Below are 23,682 nucleotides of genomic sequence, written 5' to 3'. Positions count from 1 at the left end.
TACTAACATCACACTTCTCATTGTCTATGTAGACGATATTGTCATCATAGGGAATGATGGTGAAGAAATTCAAAAGTTGAAGGACTTTCTTGCAGGAGAATTTGAAATTAAAGATATAAGGAAGTTACAGTATTTTTTAGGGATTAAGGTAGGTCGATCAAATAAAGGTATATTCCTATCCCAAAGAAAGTATGTCCTAGATCTATTATCAAAAGTGGGAATGTTGGCATGTAAAGCAGTTGATACCCCTATTGAAGTTGGAGCTAAATTTAAAGAAAAAGAGGGAGAACCAGTGGACAAAGGAAGATACCAAAGGCTGGTAGGGAAGCTTATTTACTTGTCCCACACCAGGCCAGACATCGCTTATGCTGTAGATATAGTGAGCCAATTCATGTATGATTCATATTTAGCTTATATGAAGGTTGTTACCAGAATACTACAGTATTTAAAGGGAACTCCTGGAAAAGGAATATTTTTTTCACCCATTGATAATCTAAAAGTAGAAGCATACATTGATGCAGACTAGGCTGGATCTCCAGACAGGAAGTCAATTTCAGGTTATTGTACCTTTGTTGTAGGTAATCTAGTTACTTGGAGAAGTAAGAAACAAAAGTTGTAGCTTTATCTAGTACCGAAGCTGAATATAAAGCTATGGTTCGTGGAGTTTGTGAGCTACTATGGTTGAAAAGCTTGCTGCAAGATGTTGGAGTCCAAGTTCCAAACCCTATGATGTTATATTGTGACAACAAGGCTGCTATTAGTATTGCTAATAATCCGGTGCAACATGATCGAACTAAGCACATTGAAATTGACAGGTTTTTTGTCAAAGGAAAGTTGAAACAAGGGCTTATCTGCATGCCTTTTGTAAGATCTGGAGACCAAGTAGTAGATATTTTCACTAAGGGTTTCAAAGAAAGAGACTTCCTCCCTATTGTAGGCAAGTTGGGCATGACTAATATCTATGCCTCAACTTGAGGGGGAGTGTTGGATTCTATTAGGAGTTAAATTAGAGTTTGTATAGGAGTTAAAAATAAAGTTTGTATTCATGTAAAATTCTATTCCTTGTAATAGTCTACTTTCCTCTTAATTATAAATAGAGGGCTTGAGATCATTGATCAATAAGCCATTCACCACAATCATTTCTTTCAATAGATATGGATTGAATCCTTACGTTGAGAGCTGGGATTACCTGCAGATTCTCCAATGAAGATGTATAGTGACCATGGTCTAAAATTTCAGTTCATCCCGCCATCTAGATCCTACACGACATGGTTGAAACACTGAAATTTTGCTGAAATTTTGGGAAACTTTCATTTCTTTTCAAATTTTAGTGGTAGAATTAGGTGGGTTTTTTGTGTTTTTCGGGCTGGTTTTCAGTGTCCAGCCTTATTTGAGGCTAATAAACACGATGGAAGTATTATTTTTTCCTGAGACCTAACCCAAAGTCGTGTTCTTGATCACCACATGCATGGCTGTACGTAGACTAAACTCAATGTCTAGAACATGCATTTGCACAAACGTAAATATGGATACCATGCAAGACTATACTAAAATTTTCATTAAAATTCAACAAGTACAAAAAGTAAAATTCAATATACAAGTATGTGTAGGTTAAGGAGTACTCAAAATACTAGGCATAAGCAGGCCATAACATAGTACAGATAAAGCGATCCACATGGTCTGTCACTACCCTTCAATAGGTAGCATCGGGTCATGGACCATAACCGACCACAGAACTAGCATAACTGGTTGTGCTGGTCTTAATTGATTCAAAGATGCTCATGGAAGACTCAAAACTAAAAAAGCTCTACATGGTCAAGGTTGGCCGAATTTCAGACTTCATAATCTAAAAATGCTTTCAACACCTCGGAAGTCTACAAAACTTACAATACCAGATCCAATTTAGTAGGTTTAGTGTGACAATTATCACCCATTCACTCATTAGTGCAATAAGTACTCTCTACACCACTGCATTCAAAATTTTGCAACCAGAGGCAGCTGCATACAGTGAGAAACAAGCTTCAACAATTCCATCACTTGAAGGTTAAACAGAAATTGCAAGACTTCACTACGTGCAGAATAATATTTCAAGTTACTTATCTTCTAGTATAGGTTTGCACTAAAATAGAAAAAGAAGAAAAACAAAACAAATATAATACAGGTTTGTATTTCAGTTACACACAAATTTACCTGGACATCTAGTATTTCCAGATGGACAGCACCCATTTCATTTTTGCTGCCAAAAAGCCAGTAAAATTTATTTTGGACAGTTATGTGGACCACATCTAGCTCCAGGTAACTGCCAACGGAAGAGGGGCGGGGATGACAGAAAATGGTGATCATGAAGGTTAAATTAAAAAAGTTATCAAAACAACCCTGACACAAATGCCAAAAGCCAAGGACATCAACTTACTCAAGACTGTCTGTTCTCCGAGGCATCATGATCACAGGCTTTGTAAGTGAAAGATTCAATTTTAGAGCAGGTGATCCTTCAATTTCACTTGTAGTGAACCATTTTTCAGAGTTGGTAACTTGATCTTTCAGTTGCACAACACCACCAGAATTGTTAGGGACAAGGCCCATGAAATAACTAACAACCTACAATTCAAATTTATTTGCCAAAAAAAAAAGTATCAGGATAGTATCAGGATAGGAGTGTGATGACAAGAATAAGTATCAAACTCAAAGTTGATTACCTCCTGCACAAAGCGATTCAAATATATGATTCGTACTTCTGAGAGTTGCCCAAAGAGGCTATAATCATAACCACTGTAATCATCATCATCAATGCTGAACGAACAGAAGACCAACTGCGCATCAACAGGAAATATTTTGATATTTAAATGAAAGTCTTACAAAACTCTTTGGTATCTCAATGGTTTCTCTCATCTATTCTCAACCTTGAGACCAAAGGTTCAACCCTTGGTAAAAACAGCAGCCATCATTAGCACCCATAAAAAACAAAAAAAGGAAACTCGTTGAACATCATGATTTATTCGCTTTACATATGAGCAACAAGGTACAAGGCATGAATGAGAACGAGTCTAGAACATAAAGGGTAACATTTTCAAATGTAACAAGGAAATATCCTTTCGCAAATGAAGCCACTCTGTGCAATTTTTACTTGACCATCATGGAAAAAAAAATTTGCCAAGATCCAAATATAGCAGAAAGTGGGGGCTGCTAGAAGTTAATTGTGGCACTTACTCCATCCATTCTGTAAAATTCTTTTTAATGGTTCCCAAACTGTATAGTTTGGTGCTTTTGTTATATATCAACGTAATACCTGCTATAATATGGATCCAAGGGCAGCTTTGTCTCAAGGGTATTTCAGTATTCAAACATATTCTAGAATGTTCTCTAACCTATTATAAGTCGAGGCAGAGATCAATAAGTCACAAGCAACAAATAAATTCTCCACATGGTATTAGAGAGTAGATCCACATCGGAATCTTAACCATAATGCCAACCATAAGTCCATAACAAAGCCCTATTCATTGCCCAACATATTCCAAGAAGCAGTGCCAGCTAGAGATTTCTCACCCCAGTAATGATATGGTTTTCCCTCTGAAGTATGGATATCCAGTCATATCCAGTGCTGAGAGAACTCGTTGTGAATGTTGTGATTAGTGTGTTTCCATGCATCTTTTTGGCTTCTTTATATCATGATTCATGTGCTTTTAAGATGTTGTGGTTAATTGGAATTCCCCTTACTTCTTTCTCGCCTCTGCTTGCTTATTTGTAAAGACAAGGTTCATATTCAGTTTGTGGGTTGTCCGCTCTCTCTCCCCCCCCCCCCATCCCTAACACCAACCTCCCTGCCCCCCAAAAAGAAAGAACTTTTCTTTGTTTGGTTATTTTTTAATCATCCAGAAAATATTTTAGTTTTACAGCATTTAATGCAGAAAAAGTCATAAAGCATCTTGGACGGAAAATTGCCTGGGAGCCCAAACTCAAAGGACAGTAGATTCTTTAGACATAACATGGCTTCAGAAAGATAACTGCTGCTTGGAGTGATGATTTGAGAGAGATGAATGGTTATTCTTTAACTTGGTTTCTAGGTTTTATTACAATCCAACTTATCTTTTGGTGGAGCCATGGGGTTCCTTGTAGACTTTGAGTTTCACATTTACTTGAAAAGCAAAAGGACTAGCATTGTTATCGCATCCATGGTAAAAAAAATTGCCGAAAGATTGCCAATACTTGGTGATATTTCAGTGTTTTGCTAGAGGGCGACATGAAATGGACCAACCATGAGATCACATTTTTTTCCGAAATGTCAAACATTTTGGCGATATTTCACCCAGTGGTCAAAATATTGCCCATTTTTCTTTTTTCTTGCAATAGTCACGCGACATTTTGCCTATAAAGGCAACATGTCGACAAAATTTTGTTTCTTCCTTCAAAGCTTCTCTCTCCCATTTCAAGTTTGATTCTTGTTGTTTTTTGTTTGATCTTGGACATTTGGGGGTCAATCTCGCTTCATTCATGCAAACATTCGCGTTCTTTGCATCAATCAAGTGGGTTTCACACAGATCTTGAAGTTTTTTCATTTTAGACGTAACCATTGTTCTCCAAACTATTTTTCTACAAAATGCATGCTACAATGTTGTTAGATGGTTATAAAATTAAAGTATGTTGAAAACTGTGGGCCGATCTATGAGCTCACAATTTAGGAATATTTTTACAAAGTAATTTACTTTTTTATTTTCGGGCGTAAAAAATTGTATTTTCCTACACTAAATATGCTTACTTTTTATATGATATGTCTTATATGGTGATGGGAAAAACATATGTGGAACTCTATGAGCCAATCTATAAATTCACGGAGTAGAAATATTTTTTCACCTAATAAATAATTATTTTATTTTAGAAAAATTATTAAAATATTAATAGAAAATATAAATATTATGAAAAAAATAGGGAAAAGGGTTTTGAAAATTATAGAATAGCTATATATGTGCTTTTGAAGTGTTGCCCATGTGGTTTCATCACCGATTTTGGTATGGGCAACCTATTTTCTTGCCGAAAAATTTTAAAAATTTATTTATATTTAAAAAAAAAATGCATGGGCAAGGGGAAAATTGTTAGCTAGGCACATAATTGTTTCTTTGTATGTAGAAAATTAATTTGGTGTTGTACAATGACTTTGCAACCTTTTTGAATGCAACAATTATCATGTCTGCTAGTGGGAGTCAAAAGGGATCTGGTTCATAGGGTGGACAACAAGGCTAGGGACAGCCACAACCACAGAGACAAACAAGAAAAAGTGTTGACTCAGCATGGCAATACTTTGTGGCTATTGATGGAAACAAGAATAAAACACAATGTAATTTCTATGGGAAGAAGTTGAACTCAGGTGACAACAGCAGGTTCAAGGCTCACATCACCAAGATCGAAGGATGTGATCATATACACAGAGGCCCATGCAGATATAGTGAAGGGAGGAGTTAGAGAAAGTGAAAGGGAAGAAGAAACAGGAGAAGAGAGTGAACAGAGCACTAGATGATGTGGTGCGAGGACCATCATTATACAGAGTTGATTTTGATTATAATCGGGATATTGATCCTATTAACTTGGGGAGAGATTAAGATGAGAGGAACTTGAGGCGTGCGATGGCAGAGAGCAGGGAGATGCACTATTAGGAGCAGGAAAGGGCTAAAGCTAGAGCTGCAGGAACTGGTCCCTATAGGTCTACAAGGACTATAGCATCTGGATTTGGGGCTGAAGCATTTAAATCTGGGGGGAGGGGCATGGTGGGAGATCTCGCAAGATATCTCGCTATTTTGAGATAGCGAGACGAGAGGAGAGACGAGATCTGAGAGATAGGAGATCTCGCCATCTCTGGTCCAACCACCTGGTTCAGGGGTTTTTAAAACCCCCTATCTCGCTCGAGAGAGGCATATCTTGCCTCTCTCTCACTACAACCCTCAAAACTTGACGGAAACTTGACTTTTGGTTGGAATTTGTTGGGGATTCAACTTCTTAAAATCCTTAACACATCTAAAACATCAAATTATCATCATTCAAGCCTATTTCAACTAGACCTTCAACAAAAGTAAGATTTGCCCCCAAATTTGAATTTTTTTCAAATAGAATGTTCTACAATGAGTGTGTAAATCTAGTATAAATATATGTTGATCTACTAGCTCTGATCTACACTTTCATGGAAACAAATTTAATGTTTGTTATTAATTTATTATTTGAATTTTCGTATTTAAAAAATATATTATCTAAAAAAATTAAAATTAAGAAATATAAAAAATACTTATGATATGAATGTGATTATCACTTATGTTAAACTACATTGAGATGGCTACAACCCCATGTATTTATGTTTTGATTATCATGCTTTTTGTATTTATTTTTTATTTAAATAATTAAATAAAAAAATTCTGAAAAATAATATTTTATTAAAAAAAAAAAATTTTAAATGATGCTCATATTAGGTAGTTTATTTTAAAAATACAAACATGTCTGTTTGAGTATTGTATATATGTTATCTTAGAACAAAGTGTGTGTTTGGTTGTTTTGTAAATTGTTTTTACATAAAATAATGATGAAAAATAATATTTTCTTAAAAAAAAATATCTGTTTTTTTTTTAATGATGCTCATATTATGTAGTTTTTAAAAATACAAACATGTCTGTGTGAGCATTGTAGATATGTTATCTTAGAACAAAGTGTGTGTTTTGTTGTTTTATAAATTATTTTTACATGCTTTTATTTATCTAAAAATTATTCTAATGATTATTTGGGAACATTCATGTATGTATTTCAGTGTTGTAGACTTGTATCTTAAATGACAACTAGTGGGAGTGGCGGCACTAGCAGTGAACTTAGGACATTGCTTGGCAACATGAGGATCCACTGATTGCTGACAAGAAAAAATCCTGATGCCAGTATTGCCTTAAAACCTTGAATTCTCGCGGTTCAACCAAATTAAAGCAACATTTGGCTGGTGGCTATAAAGATGTTGTCAAGTGTCCCAAGGTTCCTTATGAAGTGCAAAAAGCAATTGCAACAACTTTAAAGGAAGGGACAAGAAAAGGAGATGGCACAAAAGCGAAGGAAAGTTGAGGATACAATGTTGTGTAGACCTTTTTTCTATGTTGATGAGGAGTCAGACGACGATGAGGAGAGGAAGAGGGTTATAGGTATTGAGTTACTGGCCCAGTGGAGACAGATGAAGGTTGTAATGGTCCAATGGATGCTAGCAGACAGTCCTTACATTTGGAGAATGTGAGGCAATATGAACAAACAAAAGGAGTAGGTGGTTTGGGGTCAAGGGCATCACTGCCACCTAAACATAGTTTTCATGGAAGTGAGAAGACTGAAAGGAGGAGGAAGACTGCATATTATGATGCCACATTTCACCAAGACCCTTCCCTCTTCAAGCATCAAGACACCTATCAAAGAAGCATTCCGTATACACTTGCTAGAGGTGGAGAAGGCAGTAGGGAGGAGGAAGCTAGGTTGGCGAATAGCAAATTCATGCTCTACATCAACATTGCAGCCAATGTAGCCAAAACACCATACCATGAGGGGATGATCAATGCAACTGCTAGGGCAGGTGTAGGGGTTAAAGGCCCAACAACTTGGGAAGTAATGAATAAATATTTACCAAAGGTGAAGCAAGAGGTGGAGGAATACATTGGTTCATTGAAGAAAAGATCGACTACACATGGTGTTACTGTGATAGCTGATGGATGGACTAGACCTACTAGATAGTCCATCATTAATTTCATGCTGAGCTACAATAGAAAGACATCCTTCCTTAAGTCAGTGGATGCCTCAAATAAAATCAAAGATGCTGACTACCTTTACAAGCTTCTTAGGCAAGTGGTCCTCAAGGTAGGGCCAAGCAATGTTATCCAAATTGTCAAAGATAACAATGCTAACTTCAAAAAAGCTCGTGAAACGTTAATGAAGAAGAAGAGCAGCAAGATCCACCTCTTTTGGACACCATATGCAGCACACTCGATTAATCTTATGTTGAAGGACTTGGGGAAGAGAAAGTCAATCAGTGTTGTGGTTAACAGGGCTAGAAAGGTTAGTAATTTTATTTATAACCATGGTTTTATGCTGAAGATGATGAGGAACCGCTGTAAGGGTGATCTAGTCAAACCTAGATTGACTAAATTCGCCACCAACTATGTAGCTTTGAAAAGCTTCCAAAAGAAAGTGGTGGGTCTAAGGCACATGTTTGCAAGTGAGGAGTGGTTAATTGGAGTGGATCTAGCCATCCTCATGCAGTAGTATTCCAACAAACCATTGCTGATGATTCCTTTTGGAGGCAGTTGAATAGGACAGTGGGCCTTTTAAAGCCTATTATGTTTGTTTTAAGGATGGTGGATTCCGAGAAGAAGCCCACAATGCCCCACATATATGTTGCCCTCTAGCAAATGAAAGAGTTGGTTAGAGCTGCTGCCCCTGGCTCCTTAAATCCTACAAGAGGATCATCGATGATAGATGGGAAAAGCACTTGATGCATCCTTTGCACTTGGCTGGTGAGTCACTTTTAAGTCTTTAAGTTTTTGTTGTATACTTTAATTTACATCCTTAATTTGTTATAAGTTATAACCTATAATTTATAAGCAAGTAAACAACCAAATCACTAACCAAATTTTTTATTTCCACAATACAAACTTACTACCTCAACCCAAAGTACCATTACAAGAATGATCTAGGGCTTAATGTAAATTTGATGAATGCGGTGCAAGACGTGGTGGCGAAGCTTGTGCCAAATCCTGTCATGCCAGGGACAATTAATGGAGAGGTGAGAATTTATTTAATTGTTTCTTCAACTTCTTGCATTAATGCACTATGCATATAATTAAAAATTTGTTGTACAGATCAGGGAGTTAGGGATGCCTCTGGGAGTTTTGGAAAGCCTTTTGTTGTTGCAATTAGGTAAATAAATGATCCTGGTAAATAGTCCATTACTATAACTTTATAAGTGATAACTGATAAGTTATATAAGTATTAAGATTTTGCCTGATGCATTATTATATTTGGTTATGCGGCTAATTGGTGGGTGCTATATGGAACTAGTTTGCCAAATCTCAAGGACATAGCAATTAAAGTACTCTCCCAGACTTGCTCATCCTCTGGTTGCAAGAGGAACTAGAGCACCTTCTCGCTCATCCATAATAAGGTACGAAACAGATTGGGGAGTAAGAGGCTTGAGGACTTAGTGTATGTGCATTACAACATGAGATTGAGAGTAGGGCACATACAAGATGATATAAATGACGAAAATCGGGAACCGATTGAGTTAACTGATATATTCCATGAGCCCCCCGCAGATGAGGAAGATGATGTCATATATCAGTGGGTTAGGCATCGAGGTGGCCCAATGCTGGATGGGCAAGGAGGCCAGCCGAATCCTACCATTCCTGCTATGATGGGCTCAGATACTATGGCTGACCACATGTCTTTTGATGAGGATCAAACTACTGCAGCAACATCAGCAGGACCAAGTGTACCATTTGTGGAGCCACTTGGTCAACTTGAAACAACTGTGGTGATGTCTAATAGTGGGAGTTCAGATGATGCCAATGATACCAAAGGGCCAAGTGGCCAAAGTCAGCCATCGAGTCTTGGAGGCAGTCAGGCTGGTGGTGTTACTAGTGGAAGTCAGGGTCAACAAAGGGAGTCACCTCCACCAGGTCCGAGTCAACCGACATATGCAAGCCACAATTCCCCTATCTCCCGGACTTATACTAGGAGTAAAAAGAGCATATCAAACCAAGGGCAAACAAATGACGATGCGAGCATGCAGAATCTTATATTGAACACGGGAAGCATGCGCCTAGATCATGGTCACAGTGGTTCACAACAACAAAGTTTGGCCAGTTGGCAGTCATCGGGGTACCTGTACGGGGATCCCAACATCGGGTCAAATTACACTGGGTATTCTTCTTATGGAGATCATGCTATTCCACAAGACCCTACACCTGGAGAGTACACATATGGGAGTGAAGGTGGGTTGTTGACTGATTGGTTTAGAAACCCCTACCCATATATTCAACAACAACACGAACAATAGGAGTTATTCCTCCAGTATTCTGGCATTGAGACATATCGGTTCATATAAACCAATATGTGACATATTACAGTGATGAGTTGACTTGGGAGTCATATGTGGCCACCGTTCAGAATCAGTTGATGCAAAATGTAGAGTGATTCTCTTGTTGTCTTGTAATCTTGTTACTCTTGTACTCTTGTGATTGTGAACTTATGGATTATGATTTATGACTTACTAAAAGTCTAAAACTTTTTATGATTGTAAAATTTTGACGACATTTAAGTTCTTTGATAGTTTAATGTGTAATGTATTTGATACTTGATAGTTTAATGTGTAATATATTTGATACTTGATAGTTGATAAATTGAATTACTTGATATCTATACATTACATGTTGTCTAACCTTGCATTTCACAGCATTTCAGTTTTACACATAGGGTCGACTTAGAAGACATACTTAGGGTTATTTTCTCATAAATATAAGGCCACCAGTGTCTTCAAAAGGCCTTAAATATGCTAAATACCAAATTTCAGCCCAATCGCGGCCTTAAAACCCACCGAGATGGGCCACCGAGTTTACACCATAAAATTTGTATATCTTAACTGAGAGTAGTCGGCATGACATCGACCTTGATGATGTATTCAAAGTGGGTGCAGAGGAGATGGATCCCCTCACTCAGTGGTTAATTGATAGGGGGTGAGCCAGTGTTAGTTCAGCCTAAAGGGAGGCCTGACCCAAAGCTTGCTCGAGCCATGGGGGTTGATGTGTGAGTTCATGGCATCTCAAGATGGCAAAGCACATGCACAGGATGCAGCTGCTACTGTGATGAGTTTTGGCACGCACGACAACTATCCGAATGACATAGCGCTCCCAATCTCAATCCCAGTCCAACTCAGAGGGATTCTAACGATGATGATGAAGGTGGTGGTAGAGGACTTCAGAAGCGTTTGCATGTTCCATTACCAGAGACATAAAAGCCGCCATTGAGATACACCAAAGAGACTCATGTCACACATGCCCCACCCAAGATTAGGATCATGGTGGTAAGTTGTAAGCATCAGCGTGGTCGTACTAGGACCTACAGCTGGAAGGGGAGGGATCATAGGAAGCAGCACAGAGGTGGTTATAATGATGGATCATATGGTTCTTACGTAAATCCTTCAAGTCTGGATCCTGCAAAAAGCGTGGCAAGAGTGATGAGATGAGATTGGATGAGTCTATAGGCTCCACATCCACTTGGGGCTATTGGTCTTTATGTTGTTGCTCCCCCTCATGGACATTACGATATGGGTATGGGTATCCCCTCCAGTGGTTCGCACTATATGCACAGTGACGGATATTATGAGCGTGGTCTCTCGAGGCCAGAATCAATTGCGGAGACCATATTCAGATGGCAAACCCACCATATGAAAACTCACTAGCACCAACAATATCACCACCACCACACCACTGCATCATCTTCCTTGGCCTTATTCTCACTTCCCTCAAATTGGAGTTCTCTTGGTGGCAGAAGATGATTGCTACAGAGTAGCAGTTCAGGACTATCTGAACAACCATTAGTATGAAATGACACGGGTCCCGTATGTAGATTGGTTAGGTGATAGGATGATGTACACAATGGGTGTGACGGAGAGTCAAGAAGGGATGGATCCACCTAGGCATAGTACTTGGTATTAAGCTTTAAGATGATTGGATGACTATTATGTAATTGCCTGCACTTGTATACGTCTGTTGTATCTTGTATCTATATACCTTACTTCACTAGTTGTACAATGAATTGTAGACTTTAGTCCTTTTGTTCTTTTTTGAAAGTTAATGAAGATATCTAAGTTCTCTTCCATCTTTGCATGTTTACATTGGTTTAAAATCACATTCAAGACATACAATTTAACGTGTAGACAGCCAAGCATGTGTTGATCCGCAACAGCACATTAGGTGATGTTTTAGGAACACTCCCAATGTGTTTATTAGCCTCAAATTAGGTTAGTCTACAAAAATGAAGCCAAAATGACGTCAAATACCCCCGAAACTAGGGGGCAAAATCTCACCAAAACTCTACCAAACATCTGAGAAATTTCGCCGACATTTCGGGATTTCGCTGGTGTCAGTGAAATTTCGCACCTTGATCACATCACATTTGGATCCATCTCACTCTAAGCAAAACAGATGACCTCTCTACCCCGTTTCTCTCAAGAAATTGTTGCTCAAAGTCTTTTTTCAAATACACATTAAAGAACACAGGAAAAGCAAGCCTAACCGGTAACGTGGCACAGCATTTACCTGCACTTAGAAACAGATACACATACAATGGCCACTGTACACCTGGTGTCTGCACATCTTCAGGTGAGCATATCCATCATTGGGTGCAGCAGTGTCTGGGGCCTGGGCACAGGTTTTCAATATGCCACACCACTTGCTAATATCTTTTCTTTTTCTTTTCTTTTTTTTGGGTGAATACAACCGGCTGACATTCCGTACCTCAGAAAACATATTAGACAATAAATTTGAAAACAAAAGCAAATCAGTTCATACTTGACAGTGGATAGTACACGTTCATGCTAACATGAGACTGCACTGTGTTTTCTTGACAATAAAGAGAAAAGCCAATCTGAATGACTTCTACAGAAAAGTTTGGGATTCGTTATCCATCGGTAGATCATATATTGCAAGGTGAAATTTGAGGTGCTTTCATTTCCTTTTTAGGTATTTGGGCCTAGATTCTGTGTGCACACCCTCCCCACCTTTTCCTAATTTAATTTTTAATAAACATACAAAAATAGGGGACTCAGGTCAAGCCATAGAAATGAATGTAATACTTTGGCAATGCAACCACCCACTCAAAATAGGACAAATCAGGTTTACCATGGAAAGGAAGAAGAAATCCATTGCATGGGAGCACATCCAAGAATCAAGTGCTGCTAGATCCCAAAACAAATAAATGGCTGCCGGATGCAACAATGCACAAACCGACTAAACTGACTACTGGAACTCACATACAACTAGGGGGTGCCCGAAAATCAACCAAGAAATTATAGAGACGCTAGTGCTCCAAAATAGCAATACGAGGCTTTTGTGCCCTGTTAATTGTACTTTGAACTCAATCACTGGGAAGCTTATCTTAAGCACCACAATTCAAATGCACGCAACAGGAATTACAAAAACCTGAACTTAAAAAATAAGTACTATCCCCAAACTACTTGAAAATGACCGGATAATTTTCCGATAAAACAGAATTACTAGACAAATTATCTCCACACAAAGTTCCCGAAAGAGGAAACCCTCAAACGAGAAGCAAGAAAAAAAGTAGCAACTATAAACTTCCCCAATAACACATCACAGAAAGGATATAGCTTCTGTTCCAACCCCACCCCCCCCCCCCCCAAAAAAAAAAAAAAGAGAACTTCCCAGAAAAGAATTCCTAAATGAAAAACTATTGAATCCACTAGACAGACAACCCTAGTTCAACAGGAAAAAGTTGTACCTCTTAGGGAAACCCAAGCTGTTCATCAAAGCAGAAAAACCTAATTCATAATTCACATCATCAAATAGTCTTAATCATCAAAGCAGCAATAGATGCCACACCTTCAGCAAGGAGTGGAGGGACATCCAAATTGTTTGGCAGCAATCTCTTTCTGTAAGGAAGAGAAAACCTGGAGGAGGGTCGGAACAAATTTTTCTACACTCTTATTGAACCACCTCTCATACCTTGTAATTAGAACTCAGAATCAGGAAAAGATCTCACCATATGCTGTGGAGCATCATAAAAACTTGTGGAGAGCATCCGATGCCTTCTAGTTTTTTTATAGGAACACATAACAAGCCCAATCAGAATAGGAAACTAAAAAAGGGGTGAACCCAGAGTCAAAGGCTTCCGCACAAGCTGAATCCGAGTGGCAATTTCCCTACGAAGCCTTACCCCAGCAACAGCAAAAGGATTGGAAATCCTAATAGAACTCAACCTGCAGCCTCTAATCCATCAAGAGTTCATGCTAAATGGGCTCTTTTCTATGTCCAAAATGCCCTTCTAACACTGCAACCTGCAGGAGTGGGGGTGGGGTATAACGAGAAGACCGTCATTTCCCCATTGTCAATCTGGTGATTAGTTAACTGATGTTCTTACCAAAGGGTTTTGGCGATAAAGTTTATCATTCAATTTCATGCAAGTTGATCTAGTCTAAGATTCTAAATCCATGCATCACCTTGTGGTAATGTGAGTTTTAGGGTATATATTTGCAATTTTGTACTGTTTTGGGGGTCTACTTGTAATTACTCTCTTTCTCTTATTATGAATAGGACATGGTTGAGCACTCTTGAGAGACAAGCCATTAGATTCCCCAACTTTCTCTTTCATCAGAATACAGTAAGGGTGCTTGTCAATGCAGGGCGATCCAATCTTTCTGCATAGCAGTTCATAATTTCGATTCCTCTGCCTACACAATTCTGCACCATCATATTGTGTTATCAAGGTAAGTGAGCCTTTTGGCCAAACCAAAAAATTAAAAAGAAAGACAAGTGAGCCTACCTTACCAGTAATCATTCTGATATACTTAAACTCCCAATAATTTGGAACAGAAAAATAGGGGGAAATGCATGGAAATATGAAAGTAATAGAGGCAATCCCAAAGAAAAACAATAAGGGATAGTTATGAAATTGATAACATGATGTAATGGATTCAAGAAAGTGAAGAAGAAAGAGAGTAAAGAGACTACCTCAACAAAAGAACTGCCCCCAGGATTCCTCATGTCACAGACCCAGAAATACGGATGGGCACAAGGAAGGCTATCATCACTTATTTTCAGATTTCCCAATGCAGCTTCTATGCTAAAAGAAGATGGGAACACCTTCAGAAACAAAAGAAGTAATCAAATATGAATGTACATAATACAGATCAAAGTACCAAATACACAACCAAAAGTGTATATCAGCCAACCTTGATATCGGTGCGCAAATTATTTTGCAATAGAGTAGCAAGTTTAGATCCATTTTCATTCACTAATGATATCTCCGCCCGGGCCATACTCAATGATAAATCAAAGATGACTCTGGATTTCCCTTTCCCCAGCAATCCTTTAATGGTAGGCTCTCGGGTTGTAGCTGAAGGTTGACCCAGAATCATAGCATCCTCAAAGTTATTCTGTTCTATTTTGGTTGACGAGGATGTTTCAGCTAAGGGACCAGAGGCTCCATCCTCAATGTTGATAGCATTCACAAATTCTAGAACTGCAAGAATTGTAGGCCTACGACAAAAAAAGGACAATGTAGCTAGTGATACCATTACCTGCAAGATACCATAATGGGGAGTAGTCAGTGAAATGTAAATGACCAGAAGAAATAGAGACAGTATTTCAAGCATCAAGCACTTACACTTTTATCAACGTTAGTATATAGAGGAGAGTTGTGGTCATAGATAACTATCTGAGCTTTCACAAAGCTATCCAAGTTATGAGTTACTTCCATTTCCCGAGTTACCGTTCTAGGTTCAGCATCAGGGAGTAGACCAGAAATACGATCAAAGCTAGGAGGTACAATTGGAAGCTTTTCGAATAGAAGTGGTTGTTCAGGACAGTCAACAAAGTCAACCAGGTTCTCAGGTGCTTCAAAGAACTTGTCATCTTCACTTTGAGTTTTGTCAACAGCAGAAATCTGAGCACCTGAAGTGGTTATGTCAGCAGTCTTGATATATGATCTTGCCAGATAGCATGGTTGAGCCCCACCCTTGCAAACTAAGTCTTCAATTTCCAGGGATTTCAAGACAGTACCAATAAGCATGTCATTCCCCTTAATTGAAAGTTCAACCTGTTTTATATATTAGTTAAATTTATTGTAAGGGAAAAAGAAAACAAACAAAATAGCCACAAAGTGAAACAAGCCAAAATAACACACTCACCTGACCACCTATTGCGCGGAAGTCAAATAGGCGAAACTCTTCTGCTAGAAGGACCTTCGTTAAACTTCCATCAACCTAGAGAAGACACGAAACTAAGTTATTCACAGCAGCTAGATTAGGATATAACTTAATTTCAGATAAAACTTACCTGATGACTGTAACTGAAACAGATCTTCAGTTCATCAAGAATGCCTGTGATGAAAACTCTTTCCACTTTCAGTAAATCCATCACAGTATGATCTTCCACAATTCCAGTTTCAACACCTCCAGGTTCTGAAGGCGTTTCGGATAAATCAGTGATAGGTACAGTACCCTGTGAAAAATACTTATAAGAATCCCTACTCATGCACAGAAAGTCTCGTATATAAATTTAAGCTGAATTGACTAAAAGGGGCTCTGACTTCACAGAAAGTCTTGTATACAAATTTAAGCTGAATTGACTAAAGGGGCTCTAACTTCTAAAGATACTTCCCATTTGAAACCTAAGAGGAAGAACATCCACACAGACACACCCTACACCTATCCATCCCCTCACAAATGCCATACCGATGCACGATATATAGCCCCTTGAAACCGTTTCTGCCATGTTTTCCTCGATTCATCAGAATCAAATCGTAACACGAGGGAGTTCGCATCTTCCACAACCTAGCAATGTAATAGGAGAAGTTCAGCAACAAAATCTAAGCACATAGCTGAAATTCAAAGTCAAGATAAGGTTACTGTGATTCCCAGCCAATAAGCAGATAAAACCGCACCTTAATATTAGATTGCACAGCATCACAAACTGCTAAAACATGTTGCACATTACCAACCATTTCTGCTGGAACCTGGTGTATTTGTTTTCCCCAGAGACTACAGATAAAAGCATGAACATCAGATACATAATGGTTAATATGGAAGAAATATGAATATCCATTCTGCAGCAACAAAGTGTCAAGCTTCTGAGATGTGAAAATGTGGACTTTGCTTCCCAATGGCAATCACCAGAAGTCATAAGCGAGGTTGAAGGTATTAGCATTGGGTTTCATATCAGGAAGGTGATTCTAGAATACATTTGTATCATATTAGAGATGCAAGATCTAATAAAGATACACATGGAAATTTTTAGTATACATGTTAAAGTAGTTCTAAAGCATAAAATACGATATGCAAAAGATATCATGCATAAAGAGGAAAGCAATGTACAATGCAAGTGTGTTTAACGGATTATGTATTAAGTGTTTTGAAGCATAGAATATTATACGTAAGTAATATTTTTTTAAAATATATTATTCATAAACAGGACAGCGAAGTACTACGCGACTGCATTCGCTCGACTATAGGAGGAATGGTGTTTTTTATACTAACACCATGGCCCTTTATCACCATATTTATTTACTTTGGTGATGAAGGCCTTCTCTGGAATTATGAGGAACTTGGAGGTCAACTGGCAGATAAATTTCCAAGTGCAAGGAAGCCCAAAATATCCAATTTGATGCTTGCAGATGAATTACTGACCTTTCTGGAAGCAGCCCAAGAATTGATTGTGGCTAGTATACAGGCTCTCTTTGAGTTTTCTATCCTCTCTTGGCTGCACCTCAATAGGATTAAGTTCTCTGTTATGTTTGGGACCTTACCCAGAATAGTAGAATGCAACTTTTGGATAAAATGGGTTTCAATGAAAACAAGTTACCATTCAAGAATCTTGTTGTACCTTAATTTTCAAGGAAGCTATTAGGAGGACACTGGTTGGCCATCATTGATAAGGTGCAAAGGCGATTAAAGTGGTGCAAAGCCAGATTTCTCTGATATGCAGAAAGATTACAATTTCTGACCTCAATGCTGCAAGGATGCTACATTAACTGGTCTAGAATCTCTTGATTACCCAGAATGATAAGATGAAATAGGATGCAATATCCCCTAAGACTCTAACACAATGTTGTGTTGTAGGATCGGAACCTGGCAGAGCACATGCCAGAATGCTAATGGCTATATGGGTGAACAACTCAATTAATAGAGACCAACCCCAAAGCCTTAGAGGCAGCCTTGCAAGAAGAAGAGAGAAGGAAGAACTCTCACCCGGATGGCATGAAAAGTGGATAGCCAGTCTCCAGGAATTACAAATCAAAGGTGGCTTTAACTAGGTAAATATATATGTATTCGTTACAAGTAATAACTTGAGGTGAATTGTTCGGCAACCCTGCCAACTTAAAGGCCTGGCAAGAATTATAGATACTTAACAAATTGATAAGGTACAAACAATTCAGTACCTGCAACGAGGGAGAATCTGAACCTAGACAAATTGGATGACGGAGAACCGGTTACATACAGAAACCCCAAAGCCGACTGCACACAAGGGATCCCACCATCCGCAGCAGCCTCAATCGATGGATTTGCTTCCTCCATCTATATAGGTTCACCGGAGCTTGCAGAGACGGCCATCTTGCTGATGCCGAATAATAAAGGCTTGGTAAAGATGGGTTAGATATAATTGGTTTAGAACCCTGGATTCCTCTCAACAGATGGCTCATAGGAGCCTAGAATGTGAGGGAAAAGGTGGTAAACATAAAACCATAGAGCTAATGGGTAAAGGGACGAGAACCACCAAAGATGGGGAGCTGGTCAATAGGAAGGTCGATGCCTCATCAACCAGCTCCATGACAAGTCGACGGTCAAAATGCAGGTAAAATTTGGGGAAGTTAACCCATGGTCCCAAACTAACACCCTAACACTCACCCCTTAACTAACACTATAAGACTAAGATCTAATCTCACATCTCATTTTTGGGCAACAATAGAACTCGGGAGGGAAGAGAGAGGAGAAAGCTAAGGCTAGGAAGCTTGTTCAATCAATTGATACTCATGAGTTACTGAATTTCAGGTTTAATCACTCCGGAAGGTAAATCTCGTTCCCCTTTACTGTCATGAATAACTTCTGATAGAACTGGTTTTAAGGGTAGGACTATATTAATGAATAGATAAAAGTTGGGAATTGGGGGTAAACAAAGAGCTTTTGTGATTGAAGGCCACAAGAGCTTTCCTGTTAAGAATAGAGTCTAAAGGAGCCCAAATTCCTGTATTACAGCAAGCTAAATCTTTAGTTAGATATACTGTTGGAAAAGTTAACTTTAATCAACCAAAATAGTGCAATAACAAGAAGAACAGAGAAGAAGAAAAAAGAAGAATTGATAGGAAATAGGAATCACATAAGCTTGTGATTCTAGCTTAAAACTCCTAGAATCGCAGCCTCTAATTTATAGATACCAATAGTCTAGACTACAACTTGATAAGCAAGCCATCTTGCCCTCTAAAAAAGGAAATAAAGAGTACAATTAATGGACAAAATTCTGTAGTCCTAAAACTGTCCAAAATAGAAAGTTATGAAATTAGCAACTAACAGAAAATAGAAACTATGCTTTATAGAAACTCCCAAAACTTGTGTAGCAAGATTCCTACGTTAGAAATAGAAAGTAGAGTAGCATATCTAAAAAGGAAACAAGCATCATTGGCATAATATTATTCACGTGAACAGTAACAGCCCAAACTTCAGCACTCACCCTCAAGCTGGAGTATACATAAAGAAAACTTCAGCTTGCACAATAAAAATAAACTTGAAAGGTAGCACCAATCTTGACTGTGTAGCAATAGCAGACGTCGATAAACAGTGAGAGAACTTTACCTTGGAGATAGTCAACACCAACTTTAAAAAAAATCTTTAATTCTTCATGTCAAAGATAGGTAGTAGGTAAAATATAGGTAAATAATCAGTGTTGGTTATTGTGAATCAAGTAAGGTAGTATGGGTTACTACAAATCAAATAGGTAGGTAAAGGAAAATATAGATTATTGCAGACTAAGTAGGTAAGGTAATATGGGTTACTACGGACCAAGTAGGCAAGGTAAAAGGTAGGTAATGGTAGGCAGGTAACGAGATTGTTGTAGAATACCATCTTGGGAGAACAAAGATCATCACAAATAATATCCTTCATCACACCTTTAGTAGATATAGAATAAGGTACCATTCTCCACCTCACGTGTAGCATTACAAGTGAGCAATCAATGACAACCAATACCCAGTATAAAAAGATCCCAAGCAACAATTTCCAATAAGACTTTATGGCAACATTGTAATAAACAAGAATTTTTCAAGGGGTACTAGTAAATATATACGCCAAATGGCAATTCTGTGATAAATCAGATTTTCAAAAAAAAAAAACCTGAAAACATTCAAATTCACAAAATATCCCCTGACAATATTCAAATTTATGAAATAGCCCCTTGAAAACTTAAAAATTAGAACAAAAAAAATCGAACTAGGAATTGGACCAAAAGTGATCCCAAACCTCACAGAATGAGAGAAACATTAAAAAAATAATCTTTCAAAAATGAAATATTAATCCTAAAGAGAGGGAACGACATAAAAGGGTATATGGTCAGCAATCCAAACTGCAAACAGATACATGGACATAGATGAAGACGATGGAAGGAACGCATGGAGGGTTTCAAGAGGGCAACCCAATCTACATCGCTGCATCTAGGGGTGTCAATTTGCAGATGAACCGTTAAAAGAGAACCGCACAGGCCTGTTATAGCCTGAACCGAACCTTAATGGGTTGTGTTTGGGCTGAGGGTGGCAGAGCCCGCACCAGCCCGAATCCAAACCGCAACCCATTATAACCCGTTTTATAGTTTTACATTAAGTATTGATTGAATCATAATATTACCACTAAATAGTTGGTATAGACTATCAAAAAACTTGAGCATGAATTCAAAGATCAAATAGTCATTCTACTACTTTTTAGGGACAATTGTAAGGATTAAGTATGAATGCCCAATTGAATGTACCAAGTTTGTTTAAATTAAGTAAATATTTATTCAATCCAGAGGTATTTCTTTTGCATATCAAACTAAATACCAACCCAAAAAAGTGACAAATTTCATAGAAGGAAAAAACAACATTTTCACTAAACAAGAACCCAATTTCAAGACAATCAATCATAGCACAAATTGAAATTTAAAAGGGTTTTTTATTTGAAGATTTGTTTCAAGAGGACTATCCAGTGGAGCCTGAGGAATGAGCTTGCAGTTTCTATGTTACTACTTCCATCTAGGTTCTTCATTTCTATAAGGTGGGTTGAATTTCTACAATGTGGAATGACTTTTCATTTTTCAATGGCAATTGATCAATAGCAATTTTTTTCCATAGAATTTTAGCTCTTGTTGCAGGATGCTCAACTATTTCCTTTTGTTCTTTTTCTGGTATACCATAGATTGTTAACCCAAACTGTTAGTCAACCCGAGTATAGACCGTTAGCCCAAACCCAAACTGCACCAAAGTGAACCAGCTCGAAACCCTTTTGTTGCTAACGGGCCATGTTTGGGTTGGGTGTTTTTTAGCCCAAAACCGCCCCAAACCGCACCGTTGACATCCCTAGCTGCATCTAAAATAATTGTTGAAAGTAAAGTCAAAAGAAGGAAAACAATGACCAGAAACAGATCGCAAATCTCACTAAAGAACTCCGACTCAGCTCACAGCAAATTCAGACAACAAAAAACCTCCAATCGAAGGTTAGAAAGCAAAAAACAAACTACTGAAAGATTTTTATTTTTTTTAATGGAGAATCTCCATGGGAGTGAAAGTTGAAACCCTTTTTATGTTAAATCTTAATGGGAACACCAATTAAATGAATCGTTTGTCATCTTTATTGAACTAGGGTTCTGTTCTTCAAACTGGTAACCTAAACGACTATTAAACCGACAATCAAAAGCAACCTAGGAATCACATTAATGTTCAAATACCATGTTGGAAAAGTAAACTTTAATAAACCAAAAGTGCAAAAACAAGAATAACCGAGGAGAATAAAAAAAGAAGAAAAAAGAAGAATTGGTAGAAATCACATAAGCTTGCGATTCTAGCTTAGAATTCCTAGAATCAAAGCCTCTTATTTATAGATATCAATAGTCTAGATTACAACTTGAGAAGCAAGCCATCTTGCCCTCTAAAAAAGGAAATATAGAGTACAACTTATGGACATAATTTTATAGTCCTGAAATCTGTCCAAAATAGAAAGTAGTAAAAAAGGAAAGTTTTGAAATTAGTAACTAACAGAAAATAGAAATTATGCTTTCTAGAAACTCCCAAAACTTGTGTAGCAAGATTCCTACGTTAGAAATAGAAAATAGAGTAGCATATCCAAAAAGGAAACAAGCATCACTAGCATAATACTGTTCATGTCTGTTCACATGAACAGTGACAGCCCAAACTTCAAAAATACAATGCTTGATGTAGTGATTTGGATTAATTTAATTTTTCAACTGAGTTGGAATTAATGAGAAAATATAATACCCTAGAAGGATCTGAGAGTTTAAACGACCCTATAGCCAGAAACCCACTAAGAATTAAGGAAGAGAGGTCCCAAAATCTAGAGTTGGTTGCTGACAACAACTAGGCAGTTAAAGGACCAGTCGTTACGGGGTTGTATGGTAATGATTCTGGCACACTTATTCTATGTCATTTGCCCGTTTTTGCACAGAAGTGACAAGAATCTTGTATGGTAAACCGGTTCAGATTTTCTGTGCTGGTTCAACAAATGTTTGTCGAACCAGGCTTTTGGCACACAAATTGGGTGTGTTAAAGAAGCTCCAAATTGGAGCTTCTCTGACATAGAAGCAATTTTGGTGAAAACACGCGGGCACAAGTGTTGATTGACGGTGACCAGGGACATCCACGTAATTCCACTCGACTTCGTGAAAACCCCTAGTTCTAAGGTCTCTCGTCCCTCTGCACTCTCTCGTCTTTCTCATCTCTCCCTGGTCTCTCATCTCTCTCTGGTCTCTCTCATCTCTCTCGACGACGATGTGGTGTCTCTCGACTCTCTCTCGTTTCTCTCGCAGCCATCATCTCTCTCAAGCCCTAAGCAACCGTGAAAAGTTCTTTCTTGGTCTCTCTGCAACCACTGTCTGTGTTACCATGGCACATGTTGGATGATTTTGTCACGATAAGAGCATCAAGTCGGGTTGGGTTTTGCGAGAAGAGGAGCCCTTGCATCTTGACTACCCTCCTCCTTTGTCTCTCAACAATATCACCCTGGTATGTTTTTCTCTACTTATTTTTTCCCCCAAGATTTTATCTTCGAATTGCAGTGAAATTAGGGTTACCCATTTGAACTCTGATGTCCGTTTCATAGTTTCTTTGCATCTATTTTTGGGTTTGATATTTGTGGATTCATCTCTTATGTTCTGCCTGGTTTCTGCTGTGCTTCGGCTCATATGTATGTATTTTTCAGATTAAAAACACTGCGACTATTCCAGTGAAGGAAAGGAACGGTATACGCTTGAGAAGATATTGGGGTTGGAGATCGAGCTTCTCACCAGCCAATTGATTTTTGATCGAAGTAAGCAAAAGCTAAATTAAAATTGCCCATTATTAAGTGGTATTTGATAGCTGAAACTGTTTCCTAACATTTTCAGTGGCATCTTTAATTACTTGAACTCCTTACCCTGAACTACTGAAGTGCTTTTTCTGATTCTGTATATTTTTTCTTTCTCTATTGACTTGCCTGGACTCTTCATCCTAGGCTTTCCTTTTATTTGTTTGTATCTACTGTGGCACCTTGAAGAAAAAGTCTTCTCCGCAGAGACTGCTATTCTGCCAATATGCCTGGGAAGCCATGGCTCACTTCTTGTTGCTGACTGCCTGTGTGGCTAGCCAAAAAAAACTTCTACTGTTGGTCCCGGACTAGGCTTAACATCAATCTTAAGGGGACCTCAAGAGATAATGCTCTTT

General features: G+C 38.2%; 1 protein-coding gene across 1 annotated transcript in view; it reads right to left on the bottom strand.

Annotated features, from left to right (window-relative positions):
- Positions 1 to 23,682, bottom strand: part of LOC149029158 (pleckstrin homology (PH) domain-containing protein) — a 156,781-nt gene that overhangs the window by 79,485 nt on the left and 53,614 nt on the right. Inside the window, exons 20-29 of the mRNA XM_089140730.1 lie at positions 16,675 to 16,771; positions 16,466 to 16,564; positions 16,068 to 16,232; positions 15,920 to 15,994; positions 15,397 to 15,828; positions 14,963 to 15,310; positions 14,742 to 14,873; positions 2,697 to 2,810; positions 2,414 to 2,598; positions 2,191 to 2,299 (exon numbers count right to left, since the gene is read on the bottom strand). Coding sequence (XP_088996856.1) covers positions 2,191 to 2,299; positions 2,414 to 2,598; positions 2,697 to 2,810; positions 14,742 to 14,873; positions 14,963 to 15,310; positions 15,397 to 15,828; positions 15,920 to 15,994; positions 16,068 to 16,232; positions 16,466 to 16,564; positions 16,675 to 16,771 — 1,756 coding nt within the window. The remainder of the gene's footprint in view (positions 1 to 2,190; positions 2,300 to 2,413; positions 2,599 to 2,696; positions 2,811 to 14,741; positions 14,874 to 14,962; positions 15,311 to 15,396; positions 15,829 to 15,919; positions 15,995 to 16,067; positions 16,233 to 16,465; positions 16,565 to 16,674; positions 16,772 to 23,682) is intronic.

Source organism: Hakea prostrata, chromosome 1 (assembly GCF_041222555.1).
Source record: "Hakea prostrata isolate BN-2017 chromosome 1, UWA_Hpros_2, whole genome shotgun sequence".
Lineage (NCBI taxonomy): Eukaryota > Viridiplantae > Streptophyta > Magnoliopsida > Proteales > Proteaceae > Hakea > Hakea prostrata.
Note: the sequence above shows the minus strand (reverse complement) of the source record. Positions and strands in the feature narration are given on the sequence as shown.